General features: G+C 34.5%; 1 protein-coding gene across 1 annotated transcript in view; it reads left to right on the top strand.

Moving 5' to 3' along the window:
• Window positions 1-12,500, top strand: part of LOC144965297 (cytosolic carboxypeptidase 6-like) — a 69,204-nt gene that overhangs the window by 1,301 nt on the left and 55,403 nt on the right. The window contains exons 2-8 of the mRNA XM_078900507.1: window positions 4,911-5,036; window positions 6,122-6,246; window positions 7,778-7,872; window positions 8,498-8,714; window positions 10,628-10,760; window positions 11,505-11,619; window positions 12,191-12,302. Coding sequence (XP_078756633.1) covers window positions 4,911-5,036; window positions 6,122-6,246; window positions 7,778-7,872; window positions 8,498-8,714; window positions 10,628-10,760; window positions 11,505-11,619; window positions 12,191-12,302 — 923 coding nt within the window. The remainder of the gene's footprint in view (window positions 1-4,910; window positions 5,037-6,121; window positions 6,247-7,777; window positions 7,873-8,497; window positions 8,715-10,627; window positions 10,761-11,504; window positions 11,620-12,190; window positions 12,303-12,500) is intronic.

Below are 12,500 nucleotides of genomic sequence, written 5' to 3'. Positions count from 1 at the left end.
AAAACAAAAATCAAAGTCCTGGATTGCTATGTACTGTCTGTGCTGCTATATGGTTGTGAGAGCTGGACCATAAACAAGACCATGGTTAAAAGACTGGAGGCAGTGGAAATGTGGTTTTACAGAAGAATGATGAGGGTGTCATGGATGGAAAGGAAAAGAAATGAAGAAATTTTAGAAATGGCAAACAGAAAAAGATCACTGATAACAAAAATCATCAAACGCCAAATGGAATTTTTAGGACACATTATCCGCCACCCTGGTTTGGAAATACTCGCCTTGACTGGAAAGATGAATGGAAAAAGAATAAGAGGAAGACAAAGAATAACGTATTTGAAAGGGATAAGAACTTGGACAGATGAAGCTGAGAAAGGTGGCGCTGCTTTAATAGAATTGGCAAGAGATAGATCAGCTTGGCGGAAGATGACCTCCGACGTCTGCTTCAGATATGGAACTACATGAGATGAGACTTTGCAAAGTTGAATTATATGACTGTTTGATAATATATCCATGGCTGTCTCCTTTCTAACATGTTAGACTCTACGTCCACTAAAAAAAGTCTAAAAAGAAGAATATTAATTAATATCTTATATCTATTATTAGGTGTTGTTTTTCGGCATTGATTAAGGAGCAAGATCACTGTCACCACCTTGCTTTGTTTACACAGAGACTACCACCTTGGTTTTGTTTTTTTGTTGTTGTTTTTTTTTTTTTGTTTTGTTTTGTTTTGTTGTTTTGGGTGTTTTTTTTTTTTTTGTTTTTTTTTTTTAAATTTTATAAATATTTGTAGCAAAGTACCACTTTGGAAAATATTGGCAAGGGATGAGAGGGGAGGAGAGTGAGAGAGAGAGAGAGAGAGAGAGAGAGAGAGAGAGAGAGAGAGAGAGAGAGAGAGAGAGGGAGGGGAGAGAGAGATCGTGAAATTAAATTAAAACTCTCTCTCTCTCTCTCTCTCTCTCTCTCTCTCTCTCTCTCTCTCTCTCTCTCTCTCTCTCTCTCTCTCTCTCTCTCTCTCTCTCTCTTTATTTTTTTATTTTCATTTTAAGACATTATTCTTCTTCACCTGCCACACTGGTGTATCGGGTTTAAGTTATGATTTAAAAGAAAAGAAATTGAAGTTGACAATCTTCTTCATCTAGCACATTGGAAGTATCGGGTATAGGTAAGATTTTATTTTTTTTTAAATTATTATTATTATTATTATTATTATTATTATTATTATTTATTATTATTATTATTATTATTATTATTATTATTATTATTATTATTATTATTATTATTATTATTTTTATTTTTTATTTTATTTTTTTATTTATTTTTTTTAAGTCATGAAAATGGCACGTGTAAAATTTTGTTGCATTTTAAATTTTTTTTTTGTTGCTGGAAGGAATTTTTAGTCTAGGAACACTCTAAACCATCTGACCATTGTCTCTGTATAAACAAAGCAAGATGACGCTGTTTTTCTGCACTGCCGTTGGCGGTGTAAATGCCTGTTTAATAATAATAATAATAATAATAATAATAATAATAATAATAATAATAATATTGAGGGGAAATATGAGATGAAAGCACCCGTTTGTGTAATAATAATAATAATAATAATAATAATATAATAATAATAATAATAAAAAATAATAATAATAATAAATAATAATAATAATAATAATAATAATTGATAAAAAAAAAAAAGTAAATAAGTAAAAATATTTTTTTTCAATAAAAGAATATAAAATAAAAAATATTTTGAAAAAAAATTGTCCTCACTGGATATTCAATCAAGTACCTTCAAGACTAAAAACTAGCAGCTTGGCTAAACGTGATATTTAATCATGTCTTTCTATAATAAAATTGTTTTGCCTTTAATACTACTCTTATTTTGTGGTTTTAAATTTTGTTTGCCCACCATCAATGCTTTTTGTTTTGTTTTTTTTTTCTTTTTTTTTTTTTAGTAACATAGAGTAACATAGTTATACAGATGTAATAATATATCTTTTTTTTATCCTTTTTTTACGATGACCAAATTCAGAAACACAGCAATGATAACAAAAGATATGGATTGCACTTGTGTAACGGAGGTGCAGATAAATGACTTGTTAAGTTGCCCTAACACTGTAGATGCAGAAAAGCACTACGTTATTATTATTTGGACAATGTCTTTACCAATGATTTACTCACTCATTGCACTTTGAATTAAGACACTTTGACTAAGAGAATGAGATTTGGCGATGCAGATTTTGGTATATCTACCAGTGTCTGCTATAATCTCATAATACACGATAATGATATTGTCACGAATAGGCTATTACAAATTGTTCAAGATGATTTAGAATACCTAATAACCTGAGTAGGGTTCTCCACTGAGAGAAATCCAAAGCTGAATAACATTGCCAAAGTTTGAATCTCTAAAGCCATAAGAATATGCAAAATAGATTGGCACCTCCATAGTCCATAGTGCTTCTATGTTGGTAATAATAATAATATTAAGAAGATCTAAGAAGAAGAAGAAGAATTGTAATGAACTCTTATATAGTGCACTTTATCCTCATACATGAGGCTCTTGGAGCTTTACATCAACACAAAATAATTTTAAAGAAATTACATGACATCAAAAAGGAATTGTTTTGAATTAAAATAAAATGAAATTCCTTTTATTCATCCCATGAGTAAAATTTTTCTTTAGGGTCTATTCCAAGGGAAGACTAGAATAACCCAAGCGTCAGCCGCAGTGCAGTGCAGCAAACTGAGGTAGGGGGAGGTGACTTGCTCAACACAACAGGTATTGGAACTCAGTACCTTTTGGGTACGAAGCAAAGACGTACTGCTGAGCCACACTTTCAAGGATTTCTTGAACATAGACAATGATTTGGGCTCCTGGATGCTCTGTGGAATGGTGTTCCATACAGACCAAAATGAGAAAAGGACCTTGTTCCCATCTTTGTACGAATACATGGGACAGCCAAACAGGTGTAGTCATTGGAGGAATGCAATGATTGGGTTATCAAATATTTCTTAGGGAGTTCTGTGAGGTAGGGAGGGGCCATGTTTTCCAGATCCTTTTCTCAAATGTCAGCCAGTTTAATCTTCGAATCAGAGGTTTGACAGAGTCAAACCTCTACTTTTGAAAGACCAATCTGGCAGCATTATTTTGGACCTCATGCAGCTGCCTGACTATATTTTTGGGAAAAAAACATACAAAAATACAATAGTGCATTATATTAGTCCTACGTTAAAAATAAAAGAGAAACGACACGTCTTTGGTAACAACCTCAGAAAGGAACTGCTGATTAGTTCCGATTTTTTTTTTAATTGATGGATTAATGATTGGATCATTATCTTAATTTGGTAGTCCCTTGACAGTTCTGAATCTAAGAATGTTCCAAGATTTTTTACCTTGTCAGCAATATGTATTGAAGCCTCTCATATTTTTAATTTCGTCTCATTCCAAAATCTTCTGTCCATACATACATCACTTCTGTTTTGTCATCATTCAGTACTGCGAATACAGTAGTACTATGAATAATGTTTCCTCTATTCGCAGTAGTACTGTGGATAGTCTATAGCGGTTGTTTTCGTTATTCGCAGTAGTACTGCGAATAATAAATAGCGTTCGTATTTGTTATTCGCAGTAGTACTGCAACTAGTAGATATCATTTATTTCAGTTATTTGCAGTTGTAACCTTCAAGTCTAGATCTTTATTGTATAGAGGATTGGGCTCAAAATATAAATAAACTACATTTTACTAATTTTTAAACATTTATTTAAAAAAAAAAAAATTATATTATTATTTTGCATTTTGTTGACGGTGACGATGTGTCTGTTGTTGTATAGTGATGGTGATGTTGACGTGGTGGTTGTGATTGTAGTGGTGATGTTGATATGTAGTAGTGGTAGTGATGATGACTATAAGGATATTGATGATGATGGTGGTGGCAGTTGCTGTAGTTTTGATAACGATGTGGTAGCTGTGGTAGTGGTAGTAATGATGATGATGTGATGGTTGTGGTTGAAGCGATGATGACGAGGAGGAGGATGATGATATAAAGGTGGTGGTGATTGCTATAGTTTTGATAACGATGTGGAGGTTGCTATGGTCATAGTAGTAATGATGATGTGGTGGTGGCTTTAGTAGTACAGGTAGTTTATTGATGGTAACTTCTATTATTTGCATGAGCACTGAGATAGAAGTCGAGCAACACAGAGAGTGTGTGTGTGTGTGTGTGTGTGTGTGTGTGTGTGTATGTGAGAGAGAGAGAGAGAGAGATAGAGAGAGAGAGAGAGAGAGAGAGAGAGAGAGAGAGAGAGAGAGATTCATGGAACTTTATGAAATATATTTAACTAACTGTAAATAATACAATGAACGGGGATGGAACTATTCTCATTAAAGTAATCTGACAGATAAGCTGATAGAGTTCAAGATGCAAACAAATGATCAAATCGGAAAGATGGGGACGGGGAAATTTTCATGGATTGGATTGGGGTACTTTCCTTCAATTCTATTATATATTATAAAGAGTCCTATTTCCAAAATGTCTCATTGAAGATAATCTGATGCAGACATGGGCTGGATATTATTTAGATTATCAAGTGTTATGTGTTTCACCTTTTAAACTATTTATTCAATAAAGAAGGAGTCATATTGTAAAGGGTGGGGGGGATGTATTTCTTCTTTGCTGTGGTTGTTGTTGTTGTTGTAGTTGAGATTTCATTTTTGTTATTTGTTGTTTTGAGGTGTCAAAAAGTTGTTACGCATGAGTATAGTTTAGGAAAAAGCAGTGTTCAGCTCATCTTCACACATCTCATTGTTGACCCGATCATGCTCTTTTGGTCATGTTCCACATGCCGGAACTTTTTAATTAAAATATTGATTCATGTAAAACAGTATTTTCTATGTTATCATTCTCAAACAATACAGGTAGTGAAACAGACAGTACTGAGGAACCTGTAGTTGGTAATGTAAATAAATTTGCAGTAGTTCCTCCCAATTACAATGGCAAACCAAAGAGGGGCCATCTTATATTTGATGCTTGTTTCGAAAGCGGTGAGTTGTCAATATAGATTAATCTCATATGTAAACTTTTTTTTTGAGGCAGTGAAGGTACAATGCCAACCAATTCAGCAAACTTTTTACCATCGAGAAATCCATCAGGGCCATCAAGCCCCTGGAGATAGAGCTTATTACGGTTTCTTTTGTATAAGATAAACATTCAAAAGTGCATGTTACTCCATTAAGGAAACAAGTCTTTCACAGAGTATATTTTGCCAGATCTAATACTAAACCCAGAGACTCAATCACATGTGAATTAAAAGGCTTTTTCAGAGTTTCACCATGTTCAATGCACCTCTAAATTCTTCATTTCTTTTTAAAATGTGTAATTATCTGATTGACGTTTGGATTATCCATTCAAAGTACACAACAGCTCATCAGTTGAAGAACCTGTTTTGTAGCATTATATGAACATTTTTTACGGACATTTTAGCAATTCGCCATGCTCAATGTGTTTAAGTCATTCCTGCAACCAACCAGTTTTCCATTTCATATGGTACAAATGGTCTACTGACTATGTCTACGTACAACTAAGTTGAGTTTAATAATATTTGTGAAATGCCTTATCCAAAGGACATGACGCTGGGGATAATGTGCAGCAATCATTGTCACCAATCCTTTCATCATTTGATCTTATTACATGACAAGGCATACACCACTGCTTGCTACTCCTAGGATAGGGCACTAGTCTATCACAAAGTAACTACTGCGAGATTTAACTGAGCCAGCTACCCAGGCAGTGCTAGGTGGGCAGAGGGGTCAGAAAAAACTCTTGATCACACCCAGGATTGATCTTGGTCCCTTTGCTCGTGAAGCGAGTATTCTATTATTTAGCTAACGAGACCTCCAATAATATTATTATTATTATTATTATTATTATTATTATTATTATTATTATTATTATTATTATTATTATTATTATTATTATTATTATTGTTATTATCATTATTATCATTTTAAGGAATTGAAAGCTCCCATTTAGCATTCTTCTTATTTGTTTTAATCATAACTTTCTCTTCAATAGATAAAACTAGGTGATAAAATCATTGTCAAACACAATCCTTCTTTCATATTTGCAGGGAATTTGGGACGGGTGGATTTTATCACAGAGACAGAGTATGACCTTTTTATACGTCCTGACACATGTAATCCTCGTTTTCGTGTTTGGTTCAACTTCACAGTAGAAAATGTTAGAGCAGATCAGGTAATTGAAACATACAATTTTTGAAAACTGAGGGAATGTCTTAAAGACCAATTAGAGCTATTGTCCCTTTCAACATCTCCTATGTGGTCTTGTGGTATGACACTCGCTTTCAGAACGGAAGGTCCTGGGTTCAAGCTTCACTCGGCGCATAGTTGAGTCCTTGGAAAAGACTCTTTACTCACATTCTCTCACTGTACTGAGGTGTAAAATGAGTAACTAGCCTTCAACAGCGTTGTCTCTGTTGGAAAAATTGTAATATCACCTCACAGGCGTCATGTCTCATTCTACATGTTACATGTTGCTGTTGGTCATGGACCCTTTGTAAAGCGCTTTGAACACATTTAGTGGATATTGCGCTATATAAAGGCTCGTTTATATACACCTCATTTTCTTCCTTATTCAATTATATTTCTTCCTCTCATTTTTTATTGTTTGTTTGTTTTTCCAGCATATTTTTTTTGTAATGCATTAACTTCAATAGGATATGTCGCTTACCCATCTTGTATTGAATCATGCCATCATATGGCTATTTTATCTCACTGCACATTTACTCTTCACATAATTATTCATCAACAAATTTACAGATACATTTCTTTCAAGTTTGTATCACGTTTATTTTCAATTTGCATCACTCCAAGCTGACAATGAGCACTTACAAATTAAAATTGATCCATGAGAGATCAAGATTTGTTTTGAATATCAGTGTTCTTCCTGTAACGATGGTTCAAGTTGTGTGCATTTGTAAATAAACAGATAATAAGAATTATTAGATACAAATTGTTTATCTTATGCCTCGTCCTGCATGTTAAGTGTTGGTGTTGGCTAGGGACACCTTGCAATGCGCTTTAATCATGTTTAGTGCTATTGCTCTTTATAAATGCTCAAGATTATTCACTTTCGTCTTTGGTTTTGTCTTTCTCTTCTTCGTTTTCTACTTCTTTTTTTTTCTAAATGGCCACATCATTCAAAGTAAGCAGTATCAGATGACCAACAAGTACCCAAAAAAAATGGATGATAGTTTCAATTAAAAATGACAAAATACAGTGGTGGTTATGTATATGCTTGATACTCGAGAAGCAGAATAACTGCTTTTTAGACGAAACAAGCATTTAGGCCAAAGCGTCCCCCTGTCTTCTTTGTAGCTTAAGCCCACAAATTAATTATAAGACCTGCTATGTATCTCAATTCTTCAGCTCCATAATATTGGAAGGCTGCTCCAAGACTATGTTTGTGTCATTAGAATTAGCCCTGCTAATCAGTTCCCCAGATTTTTACCTATTTGTTTTCCTTTGTATAATTTTTTTTAAACACTCATTAATGCCACATATACAAGATAGCAGCCCATATAGGTGAACGATTTTCAAGATAATCCTATTGCTATATAGCCAGCTCATATTTCTGCTCTTATTAAATTTTTAGTAGCACATACATTTGTTGCCTAAACAATTGTGCTGAGTTTGTTTTTTTTCATAAAGACTTTATTTTTAAAATAGTCTTTTATGATATTGCTTTATGTTTTTTTTTCCCTCAGAGAGTCATTTTCAACATTGTCAACTTCAGTAAAACGAAGTCTTTATACAGAGATGGCATGACTCCACTCATCAAGTCAACCAGTAGACCAAAATGGTACAACTCACTCTTGAGCTTTTTTTAAAATTCAACTATGTATGCAATTTATAAGAAAAACTAAAGAGAAGTTTGATACAACATACATTCCAACAACACTCACTCATATAAATTGTGGGGTAGCGTGCCACATAGGAGAATAGTCTTTGCTTCTTACCCTGGAGATACTGACTTTGACTCTCCTTCACATTTTGTAGTCTTGAGAAATTCACATTGCCCTAGCTTTGTTTTTGCAGCACTGCTCTACAGCTGACTCTTGAGTTATCCCAGTCTTCCCTTGAAAAAGACCCTAAAGACAAATCTCCCTTGGGGACAAATACACATTTTATTTATTTACTTTTTTTTGCTATTTTTTTATGGTCAGGTAAAGACTTCTGGATTATTCATTTCATAGTTATATTGTGTTCCTTGACTCATTCATCATAAAAATAAATCTTAGACAAATACGTTAATGTGAGGTTTTTGTTCAACATTACAAAAGCAGTTATTTATGAGACAATATCTCTATAACTTATTTACTCATATTTTCTTCAATTCAATCACAGTTGTGATGCAAATTTAATCTTAGTTTCGTTAAGAATGTTTAATCATTTTGTTTGTTTTTGGATTTGGTTTTTTCCTCTAGGGTTCGAATTCCTGCGAAGTATGTATACTATTATCGTTGTCCCGACCATCGAAAGAATTACGTCATGTCGTTTGCATTTATATTTGACCAAGAGGATGAAGTGTATCAGTTTGCTTACTGTTACCCATACTCCTATACTCGACTTCAAAATTATCTTGACAATTTGGAAAAACGTAATTATGATTTCTTCAACAGAGAACTCCTTTGTTTGACAGTGGTAAGTGCGAAACATTTTCTCTCTTTTCATATTAAAAAAATTTAAAATAGATAGTCTAGTTTTTAAAACTACTTATTGCAATTGCAATTCATTACACTGGTTATTTCCAACCATTTAAAAGATGGCAGAATTTACTTTGACTTCCTTTCATTAATGATGAGTTGACAAGAAACTAAATCTTTAGAACTCTAAAGTAGTAAGAAATAGTTAGAGATGAAGTGAATAGAAAAGTGCCAGAAGACAAGAGAATAAAAAATTGTCGGCGGTTGATGGGGTTTGAACCCGCGACTTTATTGGTACGACAACTCCGCCTGGCCGGTGAGAACGTGACTCTACCGTATGAGCTAACCACGAACCCAAAAAAATTTGTATCAAACTCAGGTCATTCATTGCTAGATCCCTCTCTCACCGACTACTGCAGGTAGCGGGTACAACACACACAACCACCGCGAAGTTAGTAGGCCAGCAGTTAAGCTTAATAGCCAATATTCTCAACACAAACATATAACAGAGGGATCTAGCAATGAATGACCTGAGTTTGATACGAATTTTTTGGGGTTCGTGGATAGCTCATACAGTAGAGTCACGCTCTCACCGGCCAGGCGGAGTTGTCGTACCAATAAGGTCGCAGGTTCAAACCCCATCAACCGCCGAGAAATTTTTATTCTCTATTGTCTTCTGGCACTTTTCTATTCACTTCATCTCTTGTTGTTACCAACATAAGTGCCTGCTCCATTCACTTTTCTGAATTAAAAATTCACCCCATATACCGGAGCATACTCAATGTCTCAATTGTTTCTATGTTATATGTTTGTGTTGAGAATATTGGCTATTAAGCTTAACTGCTGGCCTACTAACTTTGCTGTGGTTGTGTGTGTTGTACCCGCTACCTCCAGTAGTCGGTGAGAGAGGGATCTAGCAATGAATGACCTGAGTTTGATACAAATTTTTTGGGGTTCGTGGATAGCTCATACAGTAGACTCACGCTCTCACCGGCCAGGCGGAGTTGTCGTACCAATAAGGTCGTGGGTTCAAACCCCATCAACTTCCGAAAATTTTTAGTCTCTATTATCTTCAGGCATTTTTCTATTCACTTCATCTCTTGTTGTTACCAACATAAGTGCCTGCTCCATTCACTTTTCTGAATTAAAAATTCACCCCATATACCGGAGCATACTCAATGTCTCAATTGTTTCTATGTTATATGTTTGTATTGAGAATATTGGCTATTAAGCTTAACTGCTGGCCTACTAACTTCGCTGTGGTTGTGTGTGTTGTACCCGCTACCTCCAGTAGTCGGTGAGAGAGGGATCTAGCAATGAATGACCTGAGTTTGATACGAATTTTTTTGGGTTCGTGGATAGCTCATACAGTAGAGTCACGCTCTCACCGGCCAGGCGGAGTTGTCATACCAATAAGGTCGCGGGTTCAAACCCCATCAACCGACGAAAGATTTTTATTCTCTTTTGTCTTCTGGCACTTATCTATTCACTTCATCTCTTGTTGTTACCAACATAAGTGCCTGCTCCATTCACTTTTCTGAATTAAGAAATAGTTATATTGTCCACACCAAAATTTGAACTCCTAACAGTAAATGATAGATTAGAATGGATATTAATTGAAACAATACCTAAACATGAAACGTTTTGGACTTAAATCAACATCGGTAAAATTTTAAGAAAAACAAATAGAAATGATGATGATATGATACAATACCATGGTAAGATTTTGGTAAAGTCTGTAATGTCTTGAAATCGTGATAGAAATTCTGTGTTGATTTGATTTTAAAATGAATGAATGATTTTCCCTTTTTTATTTATTTAACAAACATTAAATAAAACATGCATTATCAATTTTAAATGCTAAAAGATAATTTTAAACATTGCATACATTGTAATATACTCTTTGACCAGCAACAAAGGAGGCTGGATTTGTTAACAATAGCCAGTCCAGACTTGTCTGCCGCTGAGGGCAGCAAATTGAAAACTGTTCTCATCACGGCTAGAGTCCATCCAGGGGAGACTCCCTCTTCATTTGTTTGTCAAGGTCAGTTTAAATAAAACAAAATAGTTTATAGTCCCAGGGGAAAACGAGCAATATTTATCAATGTTGTAATAAATGTGATGAATCTTGAAACGGCATCATGGCACTATAGTGCATTGTCATCTAATTGAAAGCTGTTGCTTCACATATTATGAAGTGGAGATTCGTTTTCTTGAAACATACCAACCCTTTGGAATAGCCTTTCAAAATGCCTATGATTTGTGTGCTAGATGTTTATAAAAGTTCTTAAGGGTCTGTTAGTTTCTGATTTTATGAAATGTCACATTTTAGATAAAATGCTTTGAGCACTTCTTCATAATATTTGGGACCGCTCATCAATTGCCAGTAATTTTTCTCCTTGGTTCCTCAAGATAAAGAGTCTGATTTTTAAATTTAACTGTTTTGATTTTGATTTTTGTTTTAAATTTAGCTCCTTCGTCCAGCTTAGTATGATATTATTGCTTTAGCATGCCTGTATGTGTAAACGATTCATAAAGAAATGTGCAATGTTAGAAAAGTCATGACGCATATTGTTCAAGTTCAAGTGAAAGTGCTTGAAATGAGGCATTTGAAATGAGTCCCTCGCATTGCAGCATAGTGCCTTATCAACTCCATCATTTTTCTTGATCTTCAAACGTTTAAAACCATATCTCTCATTTTGCACACACATGGACATAGACACACCGAATAATGAACCTAAAATCTTAAATTAACCATAATTGAATTGTTTAATCTTTTATTCCACAGGGGTGATTGACTTCCTGGTTAGCAATCACCCAATAGCCAAGATACTGCGAGAACATCTTGTGTTCAAAATTGTGCCCATGCTGAATCCAGATGGAGTTTATCTTGGAAACTACAGGTATGACTCATCAGTTTTGTTGATTTCCAACACCACCTCTCATTCTGGATTCCCAAAGTTAAATAGATAATTTTATATCCCACATCGTTAAACACACATACACGCTCAAACATACACACACACACACACACACACACACAGATGCACTCACACTATCACACACACACACACACACACACACACACACACATATGCTACCACAAAATAGGCTTTGATTAAGGTTTTATGGGGGTTTTTTAACTTGAGAATTTTTTCTTACATTCCTATGTGTTTGCATCAAACTGTTAGGTGGACGGAAATTGAAGTTTATTGACCCCTATAAGGTGAACTTTCGGTGACTTAACACTGAATTTAACACAGAAGTAAACCATTTTGTCTCAGGAGATATGCCATCATCACGCTTTCAATTGCAAAACCTGACAGACAAACCATCAGGAATGAAACTTCAACTTGTGATTCAACTGTTTCGGATATGTGAGATTTAGCTCTAATTAAAAACCCTTTAGAAGTACTTTTTAAAATAATTACTCACCACTCTGCTGAATACATAAAATCATCTTACTCTTTCCAGATGTTCCTTAATGGGATTTGATTTAAACAGACACTGGCAAGAACCATCCCCATGGGCCCATCCTACTCTTTACGCTACCAAAAATTTGTTAATGGAACTTGACCGCAACCAGGTTAATTTGTTTGTTTTTTTAAAGATAAAATGAATGCTTTGCCTTTTAAATGTTCGAAAGTTTAATTTTGACATGATATCCCATAAATCAGCAATTTTAAATCATGTTAGAGCATCTTATGAATTAGCCGTCCACTCAATGCATTTCATGTTCCTTCTTGATTTACCAAGGGAGAGGTGACACTTTAAAAAAATTGTT

This window comes from Berghia stephanieae, chromosome 1 (genome assembly GCF_034508935.2).
Source record: "Berghia stephanieae isolate SIO BIC M18660-M18661 chromosome 1, UCSD_Bste_1.3, whole genome shotgun sequence".
Lineage (NCBI taxonomy): Eukaryota > Metazoa > Mollusca > Gastropoda > Nudibranchia > Aeolidiidae > Berghia > Berghia stephanieae.
Note: the sequence above shows the minus strand (reverse complement) of the source record. Positions and strands in the feature narration are given on the sequence as shown.